Source organism: Ochotona curzoniae, unplaced genomic scaffold, assembly GCF_017591425.1.
Source record: "Ochotona curzoniae isolate NIBS_2020 unplaced genomic scaffold, NIBS_Ocur_1.0 contig_2699, whole genome shotgun sequence".
NCBI lineage: Eukaryota > Metazoa > Chordata > Mammalia > Lagomorpha > Ochotonidae > Ochotona > Ochotona curzoniae.
This window is the reverse complement of record NW_024465561.1, coordinates 1,289,379-1,311,628: the sequence shown is the minus strand read 5'-3', so window position 1 is coordinate 1,311,628 and position 22,250 is coordinate 1,289,379. Positions and strand designations below refer to the sequence as shown.

General features: G+C 54.8%; 2 protein-coding genes across 2 annotated transcripts; one reads left to right on the top strand and one right to left on the bottom strand.

Moving 5' to 3' along the window:
- Window positions 1-3,763: 3,763 nt before the first annotated feature.
- DMRTC2 (DMRT like family C2) lies at window positions 3,764-7,079 on the bottom strand. The gene is made up of 8 exons (XM_040976518.1): window positions 6,877-7,079; window positions 6,608-6,765; window positions 6,341-6,411; window positions 5,939-6,122; window positions 5,724-5,850; window positions 5,235-5,295; window positions 4,958-5,132; window positions 3,764-3,876 (listed from the first exon to the last, which is right to left on the bottom strand). Exons 1-8 carry the CDS (start codon window positions 7,077-7,079, stop codon window positions 3,764-3,766), a joined length of 1,092 nt encoding a protein of 363 aa, XP_040832452.1.
- A 5,089-nt stretch (window positions 7,080-12,168) lies between these two features.
- On the top strand, window positions 12,169-13,672 carry LYPD4 (LY6/PLAUR domain containing 4). The gene is made up of 4 exons (XM_040976517.1): window positions 12,169-12,235; window positions 12,338-12,481; window positions 12,941-13,267; window positions 13,470-13,672. Exons 1-4 carry the CDS (start codon window positions 12,169-12,171, stop codon window positions 13,670-13,672), a joined length of 741 nt encoding a protein of 246 aa, XP_040832451.1.
- Window positions 13,673-22,250: the final 8,578 nt, after the last annotated feature.

Here is a 22,250-nt window from a genome sequence, read left to right as displayed (position 1 = left end):
GTCCCAGATGTGGGGCATGCTCCGAGGGTCTTCCTCAAGTGGTTTTGATAGTTCAACAGTTATGAATCACTGCCAATCTCGCCACTCCAAGCATGATGAGGTCGTTGAAGAATCCACTGATTGACGTAGTCCATCTTAATGTCTTCATTTGCCCAGTTTTTCACTGCCAACATATAGCTGAGGTGGTTGGTTGACTTGTTCTGTCCTCTGTCTTTTCATGGTTAGGGTTCTGAGTCTGGCAGTTCGATTGGGGGGATCCCCAAAGAAACTTTGTCTGAGGTGTTCCCAGACCAGATTCTTGTATGTACTAGCAAGTACAGGGCCTGGCTCAGTCCATTGCCCCGATCAGCTGCTGCAATTGCTGGGTTGGTTCTGTTTCTTGCCCTGTCTTCCACTGGAACCAATGGGTGTTGCAGTCCAGCCTGGTTCTGCTCAGCACACACTTGGCCGTCACACAAACCAGTGGGAGCTGCAGCCCAGTTGAAGAGACCCCCAATAACCCCCACCAGGCCCGCCCCCTACCCTGGTTTGGCAGTATGTGTAGCAGATTAGTCCAGTCTGTCCCACATCATTGGGCTCTCATGTCGATGGGTATTAAAGCCTAGTTCCATCTAACCAGCTCAACTGTCTAGTCCTCACAGATGTTGTTGGGTGTTTTTCTGTCTAGCCACCCCTGCCCCGTCCTGGTTTTCGTGCGCTCCTGTGGGGTAGCCCAAGAGGGAGGAGCCCACTATTTCTCTCCCAGGCTACTCCCACTCCAAGATTATGCACTCTCCAGGTAGTTCTGTGGTTTACCTTGACAGAATTAGTTCCCAGTGCCAGCTTCTGCCAGCTGAAGCTGCAGCTAAACCCAAACAACCCTCACCCACTCTAATTGTAGTTTGCACTAGTAGGAACAATCAGCACAGCCTGGCTTTTCCCTGAGCAAGTCGAATGAAACCATCTTTACAGGAAGTGTTTAAGAAACATGTTTTATTTAAATAACTCCTCCAGTAGGAAATGGAGAATTCATTGTACTCACAAGAAGGATGTGCAAAAAGTTATCTGCCTCAATTATATAGACAGCTCATCAGTCATCCCTTACTGGAAACATTTAGTATTTCCACATCAGAGTTCCCAAAAGTCTCAACATGCTGTGACTCCTTTGCCTTGTTTCTCTCTGGATTCCTCCTCAAATCATCATTTCTATCTTTGTAGATTTTCTTTGGAACATTCATCCACTGCTCACTGGCATCTACTTTTGCTTTGTGGGAGGGTTTTTCTTTTTCTTTTTCTTTAAGACTTATTTTTATTGCAAGTCAGATATATAGAGAGGAAGAGAGACAGAAAGGAAGATCCTCTATTCAATGATCACTCCCCAAGTGACCGTAACAGCCGGAGCTGAGCTGATCCGAAGCCAGGAGCCAAGAGTGTCCTCGGGGTCTCCCACGCGGGTGCAGGATCCCAAGGCTTTGGGCCGTCCTGGACTGCTTTCCTAGGCCACAAGCAGGGAGCTAGATGGGAAGTGGGGCCACTGGGATTAGAACTGGTGCCCACTGGGATCCTGGTGAGTGCAAGGCCAGTTTTTTAGCCCCTAAGCCACCGCACCTGGCCCATGGGAGGGCTTATCTTTGTCTTTGCGTTCTCTTTCAACCTAAGCCAGGGTCCCAATGCGTGTTGTCTGCTTTTTTTTTCCACATAAGATTAGATCTGTGTCCATCCTGACTTTTTCACAACTGCCATCCCTAGAGATGGGTTTCAACAGATGCCTGACTAGCTCACACCTATCCTGGCTCTTACTGTTGAATGCTGCAGCCCAGCTACACCTAGACCATGCCCAGACACAACTCTCACACGGTTCAGTGGTTCCAAGCCATTCCTACACCCTCCCTGGCTCTCACAAGCACCAATGGGTGCCGGAGTACAGCCCAGTCTGGCACCCCCAAACCCCTCAGACCTCCACACCCATGCTGAGGGACACTGCAGTCGTGTCCAGCCCAGATCGCTGCCCCCACTCTGGCTCTCAGGCTCACCAGTGGGAACCACAACCCAGTTGGGACATCCTCTTAGCTTCCCAACCAGGCCTATTCCAAGCCACAGATCTTGCATGTGCTGGTGGTTGTTCTGACCTACTTTGGCATAGTCCATCCCCTGTTTTGACCTTTGCCATCGGATGGTGCAGCCAGACCTGTCCTGGCCTGCCCCCAATCCCAACTTTTGCTGGTGGGTGCTACAGCTTAGCCCTGTCCAGTCTGCTCCCATCCCTGGCTCATGCAAACCAGTGTGATATCCTAGCCCGACACTTGCTGATGTGTGGAGCTACCTTGATCAACACCTGGGTCTGAATTACACGTTCACTAGTGGGAGCAACATCTCACCAAGGGAGTTTCCCAAGTTCCCCCACTCCCAGACCCAGATCTCACATGTACTGGTGGGTGCTAGGCTCTTACTGGGCATAGTTTGCCCCACTCCATCCTAGCCCTTGTATGAGCTGCTGTTTGTTGTGGTCTGGCTCACTTCACACCCTATTCTTGGTACACCTGAGGGTGCTGCAGTCTGGACCAGCCTGGCCTGATCCCAACCTCAGTACCCATGAATGTCGGGGGTGGTGGTGGTGGGTGGGTTCCAAGTCATGCCTAGATCAGCCCATCACCACCCCTAGCTGTTAAGCAAACCAGAGGAAGATTACAGTGGTACCCATATACCCCCCACAGAATCTGCCTCCAGACCTGGTTTTCTCAGCCTAATGTGACTGGTCCCCTATTATGATCCATCCCTGCCACATAGGCCAGGATCCAAACTGGTGCCCATATGGGATGCTGGCATTGCAGGCGGTTGTTTCACCTGCTAGGCTGTGCTGCCTGCCCAGTTCTAGGATCTTTAACTCAGTGGGGTGACCATAGTCTATGACAACTTAGGATTTATTTCAAAATAGCTCAAGAGACCAAAGTTTCTTAACATACAGAAGTGATGAATGTCTGTGAGAAGGACTGTAAATCACCCTCACTTTGTCATTACACATGTATACATTTATTGAATTATTGTCCTATGCTCATGTATATGTACCAATATGATGTGTCAGTTTAAAAACAAAGGGGTGTGGGGATATAAGTGATTAATCAGTCTCTCCAGCTTCTTGTCTCCCCCTTCAAGCAGGGAGCAGTGTTGGGGGTCTCCAGGACGCCCCTTCTTGAAATCACCCAACAGTTCTCCACACTCGTGAGATGGCTCGAGAAGCACTAGATGGCATACAGCTAAGGAACAAATATTTATTTCAGGTTGCTACTGAATAATTGGTTTTCACTTTGAGAAACGGATTGAACGTGTCCTTTTTGTCAGTCAGGATAGGCTGGGTTACGCTGGGATAACAATCCCCAAATCTCACTGGCTTTTTAAAAAGCATGAAGACTTCTCACTCACACAAACCAGGATGCAAAATGAAATACTCTCCCGCTTTCACATGCATGGAGACAGGCAGGCGTGCACAGATACAGCATCGTGTGTCAAACACATACCCCGGAACACAAACGCAAAAACCCAGGCAGGTGCTGGTTGCCTTAAACTGCACAACTCTTTGTTGGGAATTTAAAAGGTCTGAGGATGCAAGGATGGGTTTGAGAACATGCATTCTGGGTCAAGGAAATGCCCACACTACGGAAGGAACTGAAAGCTACTGGGGCACCCCGAAGCTTAAACCTGAATGTGTACTACACTCACTCCCTGCCCCCGGCCCGCGCCTGCGGCTCCGGCCTCTTGCCCAGCTAGGCGGCCTCTGCTCAGGATTCTAGCTCAGCAGGGAGATGGACCCGAGGCGGCCGATGTGCAGAGCCATGGACGGAGCTGAGCTGGGGCAGAGTGAGGGCCCGACTGGCTGGAATCCGCGTCCTCCTGTGGGAGCTGCAGCAAGGGAGAGAAGGCAGCAGCAGGTCACATATTCCCACAATTCCTCCGCCCACTTTTAAAGAACTGTTCATGTATTTGAAAGGCAGAGTGATAGAGAGGGAGGGACTGAGAGGAAGGCCTCTCATCCACTGGTCCACTCCCCAGTGGCCACAACAGTCCAAGCGAGGCCCGCTGAAGCCAGGAAGAAGTCTCCCATGTGAGTGCAGCACATTGTCCACTGCCTGCAGCTGTATCCATGGGAAGCTGAACGGGGCGGGACGTTAATGTCCCTGTCCCAACCCTCACCTCTTCATCCTATCCAGCCAAGCCTCTTGGCTGCTGACCTGGCTTTCTGTGTGGAACATGTCCTCGCTGAATTCCTCATCCTAAGACTTGACTCCTCTAATCCCTCATCTAAACCATATTTGTCTGTCAAAAACGCAGAGCCCTGAACACATCCCTGCCTGGTCCAGAAACACACTCTGGGCTTGAGCAAGTGTCCAGGTGGGTAAGATACCACAGTCCCATTTGAAAGTGAAGGGGTTCGAGTCCTGGCTCCAGTTCCCATTGTCCAACTCCAACTTCCTGCTACCCATGTGGGAGACCTGAGTTGAGTTTCCAACACTCTGCTGGCCTCAGTCCAGCCTGGGGTCGTGGGAAGGCGTCCAGCTTCCCCACTGGGGTGGGAGCTCCTGGGCTCCTAGACCAGGCGCTGCCCTCCTCAGCCCCTCACCACGCGTGGGCAGGCAGCTCGTAGCCCGTGAGAGAGCCCTGGGCGGGGGTCCAGGCTCTGTCCCTGTCTTGCCATATGCCCTCTGGCACAGGCATTTTCCTCCTTTCTCCCTGAGCCCCCTCTCCTGGACTTCAGGGCACTGGACGTTTGCTGCCAAGGCTGAAGTTGGTAGAGTGGTGGACTAGAGAAAGTCCTTAGTGGTAGACCTGCTGCAGTCCCAGGACCGGGCTGAGGAACGCAGGGGCTGGGGCCCACAGCCCTGCAGCCTGCTAGCCCCTTGTCTCTGCTGAACCCCGGCTTGTCAGTGACCTCCATCTTCCCTGCCAGCCCCTTCCCATCCTCTCTTCTCCCGGAGCAGGTTACCTGGTGGTCCACAGGGGTGGAGCAAGGAGATCCAGGTGGGGTTGGGGGGCACAGAAGGGGTCAGGCGGGGAGCCTGGGAGGAATCTTTCAGGCCCACAAGGGCCTCAGCTGCCTCCCGCTGCAGCTGCCGCTCTGAGGAGGCAGATGTCCAGGCCAGGCGAGGGGCTACAGGGGTCTGCAAAGAGAGAGAAGCAGACTGGGAACCCCAACTCTGTTCCCTCAGTCCCCTCCCGCCCCCTCTCCAGGCTCTGCCTCCTCCAGAGTCCTGGTTCTGCACCTGTGGCTGCAGCAGAAGCGGGTCTGGGGAGCCACAGGACTGGACTATCAGGGTCGAGCACCTGGAAGTAAGGACAGACACGAGGGGTCGACATGTGGACAGACTCTGCAGGCAGACGGCGCGGGTGTCCTGCCTGGTGGGTGTAGTGTGGGGTGCTCCGACAGTCCTGACTTCCTTCTCACTGGCTATGAGTCCTGAGAACAGGAGCCCCCGACTCCCTGGGGTCTCAGTGAGGACTGCAGGAACTTGTCCAGGTCACTTTTTACAAAACCAACAGGAGCTCCAAGGGCCTGGGGTTGTGCTTCGTCCTGCTCCCTACTCCCCATGGAACCCGGGGTGCCAGGCTCCCCTCTCTTATCCCCTGAGGCACTCCCCAATATGGCGCCCCATTTCAGCAGGACTCCTACCCTGCTAATGAATGTAAGAGGATTTGATATCCCTTTGTTTAAGGTCAGGGTCAGGCTCGGGATAAGCATCCCCCCCACTCACGTGCGGGGCAGGCCAGGGGGCCCTTGAGGTTCCCCAGAAAGAGGAACTGTCAGTACAGAGCAAGGTCCTGGGCAGGGCGGGAGGGGCCCATGGGTGGGCAGCCGGAGGGAGGTGCCAGAGTCAAAACCTGTGGAGGAGAGAGTGGAGCACATGGAGCGGGGGTCATGCCCCAACCCAACCCCAACATAGGGTAGGGATATCAAATATCGTCTCACCAGGGAATGGGTGCAGTGGGATGGCAGGTTCCTGGCACAGCAGGCGGCACACCACTGGAGCTGGCATGGCGAGGCTGGGAGGCAGCCAGGGGCCGGGAGCCCAGGGGCCAGGAGGCAGTGGAGCCCAGGGCAAAGGCAAGGCTTCTGGGGGCCGGCTCAGCAGCAGGGGCCCCCGAGGTTGCTCCTGCAAGGGTAGCAGGCACAGGCTGGGCATGTTCTGGGGTTGGGGCGGCACCCCAGAACTTCAGAGCAGGGGCAGCCCTGCATGCCACCCTCTCACCCTGCCCATGGACAGAAGGGATTCACCCAGGACGGTGTAGCAAAGCCAGGGCGGGGCTGGAGCCCACTCAGGGATGCAGGGTAGGAGTGTGGGCAGGAGCACAGGTGCCAGGCTCTCCTTACCTTCCCGGGCGGTGTCAGCGTCAGCGGGACTGCCCCATGAGGGGGCTGGGGGGCAATGTTCTCCTTTCCAGCTGTGAGGGACCAGCAGGGGCTCCAGTGAGCCCTTCCCCTGATCACCGCACCCTGGGGCGGAGCTCCTAAGGGCCATTTTCAACCACACTTCTCCCTGCAGCCTCCCAGGAAGGGGTGCATGGCCCAAGGTCACAGGGGTTCAAAGACAAGGGCCAGGCTCGCATCCCTGCCCCAACCCTGGCCAGAGACACTCACAGGAGAGCCCTGCTGGGGCCGCTGCCTTCTTGGCGCGGCTGGGAGCTTTGTGGGGGGCTGTCCCCCTCCTCATCAGCCCCCGAGTCAGGTGCCTCTTCAGCTGTGCCTCCTGCTGCCTGCGCAGGGCCACCTGGGCCGCCATGACTCTGCGGCGCTCCCTGGAAGGGGGTCGGGGACGGGAAGTCTCAGGCTGGCCTCCCTCGGGAGGGGGAGCCCTTCGCCTCGACCCCCCTCCTCCCCGTTTTTCCCCTTCCCGGCCTTGGACTCACAGGATGAGCACACACTTGTGACACTCGCAAGTCTGAAAGAGGCACATGCGCTTGTGGCCCTTGAGGTGGGCAGTGACGCCGTGGTTGCGGCAGCGGGCGCAGGTGGGAGAGCGGCTGACCGTCCTCCGGGGTACGAGCTCGGTGCCCGGGGCGGCGGGGGGCTCGGCCGCGGGGAGCACGGCGGGCATCTCGGTGGGTTCCATGGGTCTAGGGCGGGAGAACGGGGATCAGGACGCACCCGCCCTCCTGCTTCCAGGGAGCCCACCGGGGTGCACCCCTTCCTAGATGCCCCTTTCCCTACGCCCCTCACCCCAGCCAAACGTCACTCTTTGGCTCACCTGCACACACCGAGGCAAATCCCAGTTTCAAATGCATCCCTTCCCCGGGGGGAACCACCCCTCAACCATTCCTACATCCCCCTTTCTGTCCCCCTTCATCTGGCTGACTCTCTTCTGGGCATCCCACCTGCCTGCACCCCCTACCTGGATTCTTCCTCTGCATCTGTCCCCCCACCCGCCACCCCTTGCATGTCTCCAGTGTGATTTCACTCCTGCACCCGAGGGACTCTCCTTCACTCGCCCCACGCATTGCACAGTGCCCCCCAGCTGCCCCTCTGCAGGGGCGCCCGCGTGCGCGCCCCTTGCGGGCCAGCGGCCCCAGGGAGAGGGCAGGCCCGGGCGAGGGGAGCCGGGCGCCCACACCCCGCGGGGAGCGACCCCAGCCAGGGGAAGGACGGGAAGGGCCTGGAAGGGGCCTCGCAGCCCGCCCCGCCGCGGTTACCACAGCTTCCCGTGGAGGAGTCACACTCCGGCCAGAGGGGACCCCACTCCGAGCGAAGGGACAAGCAAGTGACGAGAGGAACGGCTGCGCTCGCGAGTGTTTCTCACCCCTTCTCTCAGCGACCAATCAGCTGCCGCCGCCTCTGGCTGCCGAGGCGGGCAGCCAATGGGCTTTGAGACCCAGCCTCGCGGACCGCCCCCTTCGGGCTGTCGGCAGTTGCACGCGCCCAACGGGCCAGCCAATAGAGCTTCGAGTTGAGTCTCGCGCTCGCGATGCCCTGCTTCCCCAAGGCCTTGGTTTTCCAGACTATTCTTCGCCTTCTGGAGGAACTGGCCAATGGGGCGTCGAGTATTGTCCACGCCCCGCCCACTTGCCAGGAACGGCCTGCCCGGCCCCGCCCCTGGGCGTTGGCGGCGGGCGACCCTTCAGCGCAGGCGCACTGTGGCACTGTGGCCACGGCGGCGTTTGGTGTTTTCTCCCTTTGCGCTCTCACCCTCTCCGTCCTCCTTGTTTCCTTTGCAGGGTCCCGCCTCAGTTTGCGCCCATTTCCTTCCCATCTCTTTTGATCGCTCTGTGTTGGTCTCTGTGCCCTGCTGTTTCTCTGCCCTGCTGGTTTTGGGGAGTGGGCGCTGTTTTTTTGGAGGGAGCCTGTTTTTTGGGGGGCTCGCGTTCTCAGTTCTCTCGGTGCTGTGTCGGCCGAGAGCCCGGCTCTCTGTCCCCTTTCCTCGCTTCCTGGGACTCATCTGGAACAGCTTTTCCGGCTTGGCCGTCACCACCGAGGGGTGGAGGGTCCTGCTCTGTAACCGGGGCCTCGGATGCTCTTTCTGAACCCCCCTTTATTCCCATTTCCCTCCCTGAGGTCTACCCCCACCCTTCCCTGACCCCCATTCCCGGTGGACTCCGGATCCCAAGGACCCCTTCTGCGCCTCCCCTTCCCCTTGCCAGCTCCCACTCCAGTTCCCCATCTGGCAGGTTTGTCTTTCCCGCGAGGTGGCAAACCCACTGGCCCCTCCGATCGCTTTCCAGGAAGCATTTTCCTTTAGGTTTTTCCTGGGGGCACCTGTACTTTCTGCTCAGATCGTGGAGGGTTCCCTCTGATCAGCGCCTTGAGGTGGTCGCCCTGGGTCAGCCCTCCGGGGTTTCTCTCTGCCGCAGGTGTGTAGGTGATGGAGCCTTTATGGTGTGTGTGGTGTTGGAGACTGGGAGAGGGTGTCAGACATGACCTTTAGCTGGGCCATATAATGCTGGAAAGGTGGTCTGGTGTCTGTTAGGGGAGGTGTGGGATGGGAAGCGGCCTGAAGCTTACTTAGTCTTTGGCAGGACGCTTCTATTAGCAATCTTTCTAGTCTTCACGCTGACCCTGTGAGATGTATTATTGATTCGTTGTTAAGGCGAGGAAGCAGGCTGAGTATTTGAGATGGCTAGAGATGGCACAGGTAGTTAGTGGAGGGGTGAGGATTCCTACTGGGCCACCTCTGGGTCCCAAGGGTCCCGATGTGTCTCTCATACTACTTTTTTTCAGTGTGATTTGCACTAATTCCCCACCCCCCCATTACTAACGCTCCCCATAGGCAGTTATTCCAAGGGAGTTACTGTGTATCTTGTGGTGTGTGATTTTGCAGGATGAGCAGTGTTTTGTGGGCATGAGTTTTAAAGTAGGTAAGAAACACGTTACTATGTAATCAGTGTTGTGCTGGGCTCCCTGCAGGTGGCACCCCTTGGTTACCTCAGCTTGCAGTCCCCCTAACATCCCTGTGTGTGTAGGTAAAGGTGGAAGTTATGTGTCATATGTACCTGCAGTTTATCAGAAATGAGTATAAGTTTCTTCTCTTTTTCTTTTCTTTTCTTTCTTTTCTCTTTCTTTCTTTCCTTCTTTATTTCTCGCTCCCCTTCCCTCCCTCCCTCCTTCCTTTCTTCCCCTCTTTTTCTTCCTTCCTGCTTGCAAAATTTATTTATTTGTATTGGAAAGGCAGATTTACAGAGAGAAGAAGATACAGAGAGAAATATCTTCCATCTGCTGGTCACTCCCCAAGTGACTACAGTGGCCAAAGCTGAGCTGATCTGAAACCAGGAGCCAGAGCTTCTTCTGGGTCTCCCACATGGGTACAGGGTCTCAAGACTTTGGGCCATTCTCCACTGCTTTCCCAGGCCACAAACAGGGAACTGGATGGGAAGTGGGGCTGCTGGGATACAAACTGGCACCCATATGGGATCCTGGTGGATGCAAGGCAAAGATTTAGTTGCTAGGCTGGGCTCAAGTCTACCTTTCAAAGTTCATGGAAAGGAGCCCAATGCGATGGCTTAGCAGCTAAAATCCTCGCCTTGGACATGCCAGATTCCATATGGGCATCATTTCTAATCCCGGCTGCTCCACATCCCATCTGGCTCCCTGCTTGTGGCCTGAGAAAGCAGTCGAGGACGGCGCAAAGCCTTGGGACCCTGCACCCGTGTGGGAGACCTGGAAGAAGTCCCTGGCTCCTGGCTTCAGATTGGCTTAGTTCTGGCCATTGCGACTGACTGGGGAGTGAACCATTGGACAGAAGATCTTCTCTGTCTCCTCTCTGTGTATCTGGCTTTCCAATAAAAGTAAATAAATCTTTAAAAAGTTCATAAAAATGGAATTACATGATAAACTTATGTTGGTGGGAACATTTTTTGAAATCCATGCATGTGAGGGATCTTCATATTTGGTTTGAAGCTTATTTGGCATCAAAATATACTTATGATTTAATTGCACAGAGTTTTGGGACCACTCTCTTTTTCATAAAGCTAATTTGATTTACTCTCAGTCTTGTCAGGCTGAGTTGGGTCCGAGACACTAATCAGAACCTTGAACACCCTTCTTGCTCAGGGTCCAGTGCCCATGGGATCTTTTTGTCCTTTCCTTCCTGCCAGCGCCGTCTCTGTCCCCAGCCTCCTGATCTTTGGTGGGTAGATTTTATTCATTCATTCACTCATTTGTAAAGATTTATTTGTCTGAAAGTGTTACAGAAAGGGAGAGGAAGAGAGCCAAAGAGTTTCTCCACCGACTGGTTCACTCGCCAGAGGGCTGCAGCAGCCAGAGCTGGGCTGCAGCTGAGTTGGTCCACAGTCAGGAGCTTCTTCCAGTCTCCCACCTGGGTGTAGGAGCCTACAGACTTGGCCCATCCTCTGCTGTTTTCCCAGGTGCGTGGATAGAGGGCTGGATAGGAAGTGGAGCAGCCAGGACTCCAACCAACACCTGTCTGGGATGTCGGTGTTGCAGGTGGGGGCTCTGTCCACTACCCTGTAATGCTACCCAGGGTGGACAGTTGACAAGTTGTTGTTAGATTTGAGCGTTTCTTAGCCTGTTAGCATTTCCAGCTGTGTGCCCCGGATTTCTCTTTCTGTCTCATTGATCTGTGGGAGATCCTGGGCTGTTGTTGCTCTAAGATGTCATATATATGAATATAATTTTAGGAGTATATCACTTTGCTGTATGTGGTTTTTAAAATTTGGAGTTGTTGACGATACTTTGGTTAATTATAAAGTATCTGATGTCTGTCGCCCCCTACTTTTCATTTTATATTCTATTTGCATCTTGTCTTTTGGTCAGGTTGCCACAGAATCACCTTGTCCATCTTTTTCGAGTATAAATGTTGATTTTTTTTTTTTTTGGACAACTATGTTTGCTGCTGCTGTGTGCTGTCTCCTGGGTTTTGGCCATCACCCTGATTTCCAGCCTTTTCTGGGGAGAGCAGAGAGTTCTTGGCTGTTGCCCATACAGCTCCTTGAACTGATTCAGGAACATGCCTTCAAGGCCATTACCCGAGAAACGTATTTCAAAGTAGAAACCCCACATCCTGCTCATACCGTTGGACCTGTATCCCACAGGTTGAGGTAGTTTGATCACAACGACATTAAGTTGGAAAGAATGGTTGTATACAAGTTAGCAGAGTCCCCTGCACTTGTCCTCCAACTGCCCAGCAGGACATCCCACAGGAGCAGGGAAATGTGGGACATGACATGCTCATCTAGACCACAGGCCTCATGCAGCCATCAGTGAATTTGACGGGTGTTGTGTGTGTGTGTGTGTGTGTGTGTGTGTGTGTAAGAGACAGAGGGATGGAGGATGGTGCCTACCTCCAAATCCAAACGCACTTCTGTTTCTTTGTGAGCTGGGATCTTGTGGTGAGGTGTTGATTCACTCCCCCTCCTATCCCAGGAGTTGTATGCACTCTTGGGTCCAGCCGCTTTGCAGCCTCGTGGAGAACAGCCTGGGCGACAGTGGTCCTGAGCCAGCACGGCGCACTGCAGAGGACCTGAGCAGGAGAGTGAGTGTGGCTTGCAGACGCTGGTGTGGGTGTGGGTCACACTGAAGGGAGACAGTCTGTGGTGGTGGGAGTGTGTGTGTGGGGACATTCAGGGTGCTGGCCAAAGTCTCCAGGGAGCCTGCAGCGTGCAAATGGTGTGTCAGTTTTTCTGTTTTGCAGGCAGGTGGATAGAACCAGAGTGAGCTTGGATCTGGGAGGACAGCCTTTGGCAGCCAGGATCATGGGCCTTCAGCCCCTGAGCCCTGTACAGCTGCTGTGCCTCCTGGGTGCCCTCAACATGCTGCCACGTGCGTGCCACCCTGGGGCAGGGGCCCCAGAGGCGGGAGGGAGGCAGGACTGGGTATCTGGGGTGGGGGAAGACAGGGTCAGTGAGGGCACTCTGTCCTCAGGGGCTGGAGCTCTCCTGTGCTACGAAGCGATGGCCTCCAGCTTCAGAGCGGTCACCTTCCACAACTGGAAATGGCTTCTGTTGAAGAGTATGGTGTGCAAACTGCGAGAGGGCTGCGAGGAGACACTAATATTCATTGAGACAGGTGAGTGGGCGGGGCGGAGCTGGGGCTGGGCGTGGCTAGGCGCATCTCTCCTCCTCCCTCTTCTGGCTGACTCCTCCGTTCAGCACCAGGACCGAGAGGGGCGGCGGGGGTAGGGGGATACCCAGAGTTGTGAGGATAATGACAGGATGCTGGCCAAAGAGAGGGGGCGGGTCCTAGCTGGCTGCAGTGTTGTGGCCTTGGCTAAGAGGGCAAATTCCTGGAGGGAGGGAGGGAGCCCAGGAGGAAGGAAAGGGTAGGGGGAGGGAGAGAGGAGCTGAGGAGGCTCCCGCAGGGTCAAGAGTGAAGAGACAGAGACCCCAGCCTCCAAGCCCGTGCAGCTGCTGTGAGAGGACCCTCCCCTGGGGGACGGGCAGGGTGGGCAACGAGCGCAGAGGAGAGTCTGGGAAGGGCCCCCCTCCGGCAAGGCCAATGACACTAATCAGAGCTTATGCCCCCCAGGAAGCAAGAGGGGAGTCGTGGGGTATAAAGGCTGCACCTCATCCTTGTCCTACCCCGAGCAAATCTCTTACCTCATCTCACCCCCTGGCGTGTCAATCGCCTCCTACAGCCGCGTCTGTCGGAGCTATCTCTGCAACAACCTCACCAGCCTGGTGCCTTTTGTGAGGCTCAGGGCGAATATGCCCAAGTCTTCCGGGCAGGCGGCCCAGCAATGCCCCACCTGTGTGGGCAGGCATGATGAGGCGTGTCTTCCAAACTTTGTTTCCCTCGAGTCCTGCCCCACTGCCGCCACTGCGTGTTACGGTTCCACCTTAAAATTTCAAGCAGGTGAGTGGGGAGGAACACCCGTCCTTCCAGGGCTTGCTTTGTTGGGGCTGGGGGGCTGGGGGTGGGATCTGAGGATGGGAGTGAGGTTCCAGGGGCGAGGCACCTGAGCCCCACGTCTCCAGGAGGCAGAAAGGAGCAGGTGACCGCCTCAGGCAGAAGGCTGCGGAGTCCTGACTGTGTCCCCGCCTCCGTTTGCGCACAGGCCGCCTCAACACCACCATCCTCCTAACAGGCTGTGCGCAGAGCCGCCAGCACCTGCTGGGGGAGTTCCACCACATCGGGAGCATCCGAGTGACCGAAGGCCTCAACATCATGGACAGGTCCCAGGTTGCTGGCGCCGGATCTGCCCCTCGGGGTTCCGCCTGGAGCGTCCTCTTTGGTTTCCTGCTGGCCTGCAAGCACTGACCATCCAACCCAGACCTCTTCACCTCACCAAATAAAGTCTCCGAGTTTCTTTTCTACTCTGTACTGGGCTCTGTGAGCAGGGAGAGAAGAGAGGCCTTGGGAGAGAAGGGCTGGGCACAGGGACACAGGGGCACTCAGCAGCCCTTTGCCCATCCTGCTTGTGGGCTCTGTGGGTTGAGTCAGGAGCTCCTGGCTCATCTGCCATCTCTAGAGTGAAGGCTGTGTGCACGGGAGCAGAACCTCTCAGGGTGGTTCTGACGGTGACTGAGTCTGTGCCTGCCTTACAGGCTGTGACTCTCCCCCCAGCCTTGTGAGACATCCAGAGAACACTTAAAATTTTTATTTTTATTATTTTGAAGATTTATTTTATTTTTATTGGAAAGTCAGATATACAGAGAAGAGGAGAGACAGAGGAAGATCTTCTGTCCGATGATTCACTCCCCAAGTGGCCACAATGGCTGGAGCTGAGCCTATTCGAAGCCAGAAACCAGGAGCCTCTTGCAGGGAGCTGCATGGGAAGCGGGGCTGCCAGAACATGAACCAGCACCCATATGAGATCCCGGCACATGCAAGGCAAGGACTAGCTGTTATCTATCTATCTATCTGTCTGTCTATCTATCTATCTGTCTGTCTATCTATCTATCTATCTATTTTTAAAGATTTATTTATTTTTAACTGGAAAGTCAGATATACAGAGAGGAGAAGAGACAGAGGAAGATCCTTTGTCTGATGATTCATTCCCCAAGTGGCTGCAATGACCAGAACTGAGCCAATCTGAATCTGGGACCCTGGAGCTTCTTCTAGGTCTCCTATGCAGGTGCAGGGTCCCAATGCTTTGGGCCGTCCTCGACTGCTTTCCCAGGCCACAGGCAGGGAGCTGGATGGGAAGTGGGCCAGCTGGGACAGGAAGCAGCCCCCGTGTGGGATGCTGGCACTTACAGGGGTAGGAGTAGCTAATTGAGCCATTGTGTTGGGTCCAAGTGAAATTTTAAAATTTACTTAGCAGGCAGAATTACACAAAGAGAAGGGTGCATGTGCATACACACACACACACACACACACACAAATACATGTACGCAGTCCCCAAATGGCTGCAACAGAAAGGGCTGGGTCAGGTTCTTCCAAGTCTCCCATGTGATTGCAGGGCTCAAACACTTGTCCAGATTTTACTGCTTTCTTAGGTGGATCATCAGGGAACTGGATCAGAAGTGAAGCAGCTAGGATTTTTTCGTTATTGTTGTTTTGATGCTTTTATTGTATTTCCATATCATTCCCTTCATGTATCTGAGGTATCTGAGGTAAATGGGGATTCTAAGGGAGAAGCCTGTGTGTGTATATATGTGTATATATGTGTGTGACAGAGCAAGAGTGAAAGCAAGAGAGAGAGAGAGAGATCTTTGATGTGTTTTTGCACTCTGCAAATGCCCCAACAGTTATGTCTGTATATCAGGTCAAAACCAGGAGCCAGAAACTCTACCTGGGTCTCCCACATGGTGGCAGGGGTCCAAGGACTTGGGTCATCCTGTGCTGCCTTCCCAGGCACATTAGCAGGAAGCTGGGTGGGATGTGGATCACTCAGGATCAAGTCAATACTGAAGTATGGAATGCTAGTGTTTTAAGCAGTGGCTTAACCTGCTAATTCGCTAGCTGGCCCCAGTCTGCTTGAGCAGATTGCTAGTGGTCGTCTGCAGAGGGCAATCCAGTGGCCCTGGTCCTGAGCTCCCAGGGCCACTGTCTCAGAAGCAGCTGTGAAGCCAGGTGGGCAGTACTCACGGGTACATCCTTAAAGCAAATGCTGCCACCATTTCCAATGGCCCTTTACAAAGAATTCTTCAAGATAGGCAGATTGCAAAGGTGGGTTAAGCATACCAACAGAGGCTGGTCATGTGTATGGTTGGTAAAACTACCTTTTGCAGTGCTGGCTTCCCGTATGGGTGCCAGTTTGAGATCAGCTGCTCTACTTCCAGTCCAGTTGCTTGCTTGGAAAAAGTAGCAAAAATGGCCCAGGTGCTTGGGCCCCACCATGGAGACCGGGATGAAGCTGGCTCCTGGTCCAGCCCTGGTGATTGGGGCCACTTGGAGGAGTGAACCAGCAGATGCAAGTCCCCTCTCTACCTCTCTTAGTAAATCAAAGGAAAAAATGCCATGGAGCTAGCATAGCGGTGTAGCAAGCTAATCCTCTGCATGAAGTGCAGGCATCCCATATGGGTGCTGGTTTGAGTCCCAGCTGCCCCACTTCCAATCCAGCTCCTTGCTGATGGGGGAAGTGTTTAAGATCCTACAGTTCAGAGGGCCTGGCCCCAAGTTCTCTGATGTTGGCTTCCTACGAAGGTGTACCTGGGGAGGCACCCAAGATGCTATTTGGATGGCATCTCTGCCATCCATTTAGGGAACTGGAGTTGGGTTCCAAGCTCCTGGTTTTGGTTTTGGCCCAACCTTTGGTGATTGTGGGCATTTGGGGGGAAAGAAACCAAGGATGAGAGCTCTCTCTTTTTCTGTCTCTCTTTCAAATTAAACTGTAAGAGAGATAGAAACAATACCAGAATGCAGTGACACAGCCTACAGTGTTCCTTGAAGGGGGGACAGGAGCAAACTCACGGCACAATGATGCCAGCCTCACCGCAGGAGGGGTAGCAGTGCCCGGCTCGCCTTGTGGATAGGTGCTGGGAGGAAGTGCTGTCAGCAGCATTCTCGTTTTCCTTTTGGTGAAGAGTACACACTCAGCTTTATTTTTGGACTGAATACAAGTGTGCCTCACTCCTTTTTTCGGAGTCCCTCTGGGTAGCAGTGCCCACCCTTAACCCAAAGCTAAGACCAGATCTGGTCACTTTAGGCAAAGCTGTGCCCACGTGGACTATTCTCCATCAAGAATTCTGATGCACGTGGCCTTTAAAGAAATAAAATATGCTGTTAGCTTCCTTAAGGAATGAGCTGATGAAACTGATCTTTGCAAGATCAAAAGGGAGTGTGAGGTGTTCAGCAGAATAGTTTATAAACCAGGGGCAGCAGCCTCCCACCCTCTGTGTCTTTCACAGGCAGACTGGAAATGGCTTTTCCAGCAGTTCCTTTCATCCTGGTCTTGTCTGTTGCATTGTCCAGGAATTTGGGTCACAGAGACACTGTCCATGGTGCTGATGGCTGGAAATTGGCTGGTGAATTGTGATCTGCCTGTTGGATTTTGCTTTCTGTTCTCAAAACTGTATTAATCTTTAGAGGGTCAGCAGTAGGGGAGAGAGGCCATGTCTAGGGAGAGACCCTTCAGCCATCTGGGGTCAAGTAAGCTGGAGGAGGTGACCTGGGCTCCACAGGTCAGGGCTGAGCTGGCTGGTCAGGGTCCTCTGGACTGTTTCATGTAATCCTGAGAAAGGGTCAGGGACCCCAGGAGTGACGGCAAGGGTGGATGCTGCTTACTGCGGGCTGGAAGATGAAGGCTGGAACTCTGTGAGGTCATTTGGCTGCTGCTCCTAGGAGAGAAACGGTTTGTTTGAGCATACCAGCAGTGGTCCCGGCTCAAGGGGACAGTGAGGATGGGAGAGGAGACCGCTTTCCTCCATCACTCCTATGCTGGGCAGGGTCCCAGGGTGGAGAGAGGGGGAGCTGAGGACAGGCCCACGGGGGCCACTCTGGCCTGCGCCAGCAGGTGAACCCCAAGGAGATGTGGACCCTGAACCCCACTGGCCAAGGGATTGGGAAAGGGAAGGAGCTGGAGGGCTTGGCATAGTGGAAGAGTTCAGGCCCTGGGAGGGAAAGCGAGATGACTGTGGGTGAAATGCTAGGGAGATGGAGGGGTTGTTGCTCCCAGCACGGGGATCAAGGAAGGGCTGGGCGTGCTGGAATGGGGACTGGTAAGGGAGATCTTTGCACCTGCGGGTCTACTTTTTTTTTCCATGAAAGATTTATGTATTGTTATTGGAAAGGCAGATTTACAGAGAAAAGGAGGGATGGAAATATTTCCATCTGCTGGTTGATATTCTAAGTGGTTTCAATGGCCAGAGCTGAGCTGATCTGAACCTAGGAGCCAGGAGTTTCTTCCAGGTCTCTCATGTGGGTACAGAGTTCCAAGGTTTTGGGCCATCTTCCACTGCTTTCCCAGGCCACAAGCAGAGAACTGGGTGGGATATGGAGAAGCCAGGATATGAACCACTGCCCATATGGGATCCCAGTGATGCATTCGAGGCAAGGATTTAACCATGAGCCATTGTACTGAACCCATTAAGAATGAGCCCCTCAGGGAGGATAGTAGCTGTCACAAAAGGCTGCTGGAACTACAGTCTCTGGGGATGGCCTGGGCACTGCCAGCCCCGGCTGGCTGGTGAGTAGCAGCTACTTGATGTGTGGTAGGGGGACAGAGTGTCTCACTCCTGGGCATCGCACCATGGAGTGCACATCTCCTGTGTGCTCTTATTTCTGTCTGCATTGAAGCAGCCCATGGCGGGGCAGAGCCTGTGCCCTTTGCCACAGGAATACGTCCCAGATATGTAGTTCTGGAAAGATCTCCCTAGCTCTTCAACACATACCCACCACCCTCCAAGTAGTGCTCTGTCTGGTTGCACTTGAAACCTAATTCAACAGCATTGGGCTGGCTCAGAAGTGGATGTCCCTAGGGGTGGCAGCAGCAGCCACACTGCTCTCCGGTTTCATTGGAAGGACAGAGACCCCTGTGCAATGCCGGTGCACCTGCAGCTAATGCTGTATACACACCGGTGTGGCCAAACCCTTCCGCAGGGCAGACAGCCCCTCTGTTACGCCAGGCACAGGGGTGTTCTTTCAGCAGGGGACAAGGGTGTTGTTTTCAGCCTCCTTGATGGGCACCCCTGCTCCTCCAGGATGGATTGATAACAAGGGAGCGGGCACTGAGACCGATTCCCCAGCAGTGACCTAAATGCAGGTGCCACCAGGACCCTGGTGTCCTTGCCTCCCCTGTGCTCTAATTTTGGGCTAGTTTGGTGGGGTGGCACAGCTCATTCTCACTGCCAGCTCCTGAAGCCACTCATTGGCTACTGCCAGAGTAACCCCTTGATGTCCACTAGGGAGGCACTTAATGAGGGGGAATTTCAGGTCCGGGCAAGGAAATCCCAAGTCCTGGGGTGAGCGGACAGGTGGAAGGTAACTGCCTACCCCGCAGTGAGAGCCCCCGCATCCAACTGACGCCACTGACTGGGTCATCGCAAAAATCCCGCAGTCCAAGAAAGACCAGGATCGTCAATGTGACACGCACACTTGAGAGACCGCAGGGTCACGCCACTGCTTCCCAGACAGGGTTGTGTCAAGCTCCTCATATGTCAGCTTTTTATAACTGCTATAACCAAGAGAGCCAATCCAGAGTAAACGGAACACACTCAAAATAATGCTGAAAAATTACATTAGGGGCCAACGTTGTAGTGCAGTGGGCTTAACCCACCACTAGAGGGCAGGTTTGAGGCCAGGCTGCTCCACTTCCAGTCCTGGGAATCCAACAGAATACCAACTGGTGCTGTGGCACGGCCCTCAGTGCTGGCATCCCACACAGGTGCCTGCTAGAGTCCCGACTACTTCACTTTAGATCCAGCTCACCGCTAATGGGTCTGGAAAAGCAGTGGGAGGTGGCACAAATCTCTTGGGCTCCTGCTCCCACAGTGGGAGACCCAGATGGAATTCCAGGCTCCTGGCTTTGGCTCAGTTCAGGAATTTAGCTTGTTGCTGTGGGATGCAGCAGATGCACTTGCAAATGAGAATGTGATTCCATCCACAGCAAATTTCTGCACACGTGGACGGTTACAGTGCCTCGGAAGTTGGACCTACTCAACCCCCTTTCCCCGAGGCTGCAGCCAGGACCCCGGGAGCCCCTGGAATGACTGCCATCATCTCTGAGCAGTCAGCGGTGGCCGCTCTGCCCCGCACCCCCTGACCCTAACAAGCTTGCAGGTCTTGGCAGAAGGGTGCCCCCTCGTGGATCCTTCCATCACCACACATTCCCACCAATGGGGCGACCGTCGTGGATGTTTTCCCCAACACTGGACTGCGGTGTCTCCCCGTCTCCAGTCAGGCTCCCTCTTTGGAGCAACAAACAGGGGGACGCGAGTCTTGGTCTCTCTAGCATGGCTGCGAAGTCCCTGCCCCTGCCCCGTGCCAGCTGAACGAAATGTTCCTGCTCCAGGGGAGGAGAGACACCAGACGCCATGGCAGGCCTGCAGGGCCCTCCCACCTAAGTGCCTGGCACCCCACCAGGATCCAGTGTCAGCCCCAGGGTGCAGCGCACGCTGACCAGGGTGATGGGGGTGAGGCAGGCAGCAAAGTTAGGACCTTACGCTGCAAGATGGCCTCCTGTCACCCCTCCCTGCCTGTAATCCTATCCGCCTACCTGGGGACAAATCCGCCTTTCCTGGGACGTGGGGGAGCCACCACATGGCCTCATAAAAGACTGGCAACTGGCAGGAGCTGGCTTGTCCCGACTCCTGCAATGACCTGGAGGAGACCAGGCACTGTAACTGCATCCCCCCCCCCCCAATGCCAGGTTTTCTCTTCTTGCCCATCCATTCCGGATGTGTGTGTTCTCTCACCTTTTCTAAATAAGCTTTGCCACGGCACACCTGTCGCTAGATTGCTCCTCTGGGTGAAATCCGCTTCCGGGGTGAACCCCAGGGCCTTCCTGCCTTGTGGCAAACCTTGTGGTGAAAGCATCTCCAGGAAATGCAGCCCCCTCCCCGGGAAGTCTGGTCTGTAACCATAAGCCCTGATTGCCCAAAGGGAGGCAACTCCCAGGTGTCAACCAAAGTGTCTGTCACAGTACCCAGGCCACATCCCCAGCCAGCCTCGCTGACACCTGAGGGATGAGAGAGACCTGGGCCAGGCAGAGGCCGCCTTGTCTTCTCAGGATTGGCTGGCTCCTGCCTGGGAACGCGATTTCACATCCTTGCCTTCTCTCTCCCAACTTGGGTCTCGCTGAGCTAAAATGCGTCACTCCACGGATAAAAAAAAAGTCACAGCAGGCCAGCCACTGCAGAGACCTAATCAGCTGCTGCAGGCACTTAGCCGAGGGGACAGGAGGCAGTGGACGGCCAGGGAAGCCCAAGGAAGTTGTGTTTTCCTGAGCCTTGGCCTCGGCAGGATGAAGCTGGCACGGTGCAGGCTGTCCCCTGGGAGGCATGAGCTCTCGGGGCAAGGGGCTCCTTGGAGAACGACCATTTTAGCTTATTTTCTTTAAAAGCTTATTTATTTATTTGAAAGGTAAAGTTACAGAGTGAGCAAGAGAGAGTTTTTCATTTCCTGATTGACTCCCAGAGGGACTGAGCCAGCCAGGGTCTCAGGCCAGGTCTCCCGTGTGTGTGTGTGTGTGTGTGTGTACAGGGACCCAGGGATTTGCATAATTAACGGGAAGCTGGAATTGGGAGCCAGGCTGGGACACGAACGCGGACATTCTGATATGATGTCATGATCGCTGCCCAAAACGTTCACTTGACTGGTAGAATTTAAATAGCGTTCAAGGGCTGGCTATATATAGGTTGCTTGAGACTCAGCTGCTCCACTTCCCATCCAGCTCCCTGCTTGTGGCCTGAGAAAGCAGCAGGGGATGGTCCAAGTCCTTGCCTGCCACCCCCCGCCCTATGGCCTAGGAAAACCATAGAGCATGGTCCAAAGCATGGGGACTGCATCCAGTCACTGAAAAGACGTCCCTACCGCTAGCACCGGGGCTCCTCTGAGTCGCTCTCCCACAGGCTGGCTGGTAGCTGTGAGTCAGACTCTGTAGGAGAATTCCCGTAGCAGGAGTGGCCAGGGACAGTGGCTGTGGTTTGCTGGCATGCCCCCTGCTCCTATCTCCTTCCCGCAAAGGGTTTTGGGTAATCCAGGAATACCCCAGCTCTTGTCAGCTACACAGCCTCAGTCACCACCCTGTCCTGGTGCCAGTGTCAGCTGTGGCTTCCCGGGTGGTAGTCAGGCTCGTGGGGGTAGTGAGAAGTCCGGGCATGTTGAAAAATAAACTCATCTTAAAGCAAAGAAAGAAATAGAAAGCCAATGAGGGACAGAGGCCAGGCCGGGAAGACATGGGGTCCCCCAAAACCCAGCCATTTCCCACTGGGGACCACAACTACCACTCCTGAGAGGGTGGGGGGGGGCACATGTGAAAGGGGTGGTAAGGAGAGGGCTGGGGCTGGAGCCCTGGGTGTGAGGGAGAAGGGACAGGACCCTGGCTGTGAGGCAGAGGGGAGAATCAGAACTTTAAGTTCTGCCAGTGGCTTGAGACAGCGGGTGGTGAGCCGGGACCATTTCACAAGGCTCCATCCCCTTCCTTACGGCTTGCTTACGGCAAGGCAAGATCTAAAGGGTCCTCATGTCCTGGCCCAAGAGCTAAGTCCATTCGCCATCGGGCTCCCTACTGATGCACCTTTGTCGGCCTCTAAGGACAGCCTCAGTGCTTGGGCTCCTGCCACCCAGGGTGGAGTTCCAAGCTTCTGGCTTCCACCTGGCCCAACTCTGGCTGTTCAGAACATTTGGGGAGTGAATGAGCGAATGGCACATCTCACTTTTTGTCTCTTCCTTTCTGTGACTTTGCCTTTCAAAAAACAAAACCGAAAACAAATAACAAGGGGCTGGGATTTGG

What these genes read in the sequence shown, in the direction of transcription:
- LYPD4 (XM_040976517.1), top strand. Translation starts at nt 12,169, where the DNA reads ATGGGCCTTCAGCCCCTGAGCCCTGTACAGCTGCTGTGCCTCCTGGGT. An exon ending in ACTAATATTCATTGAGACAG is followed by an intron (nt 12,482 to 12,940) that starts GTGAGTGGGCGG and finishes TATGCCCCCCAG; the next exon opens with GAAGCAAGAGGGGAGTCGTG. An exon ending in CACCTTAAAATTTCAAGCAG is followed by an intron (nt 13,268 to 13,469) that starts GTGAGTGGGGAG and finishes GTTTGCGCACAG; the next exon opens with GCCGCCTCAACACCACCATC.
- DMRTC2 (XM_040976518.1), bottom strand. Translation starts at nt 7,079, where the DNA reads ATGGAACCCACCGAGATGCCCGCCGTGCTCCCCGCGGCCGAGCCCCCC. An exon ending in CACAAGTGTGTGCTCATCCT is followed by an intron (nt 6,766 to 6,876) that starts GTGAGTCCAAGG and finishes ACCCCCTTCCAG; the next exon opens with GGAGCGCCGCAGAGTCATGG. An exon ending in CGCTGACACCGCCCGGGAAG is followed by an intron (nt 6,123 to 6,340) that starts GTAAGGAGAGCC and finishes CTACCCTTGCAG; the next exon opens with GAGCAACCTCGGGGGCCCCT.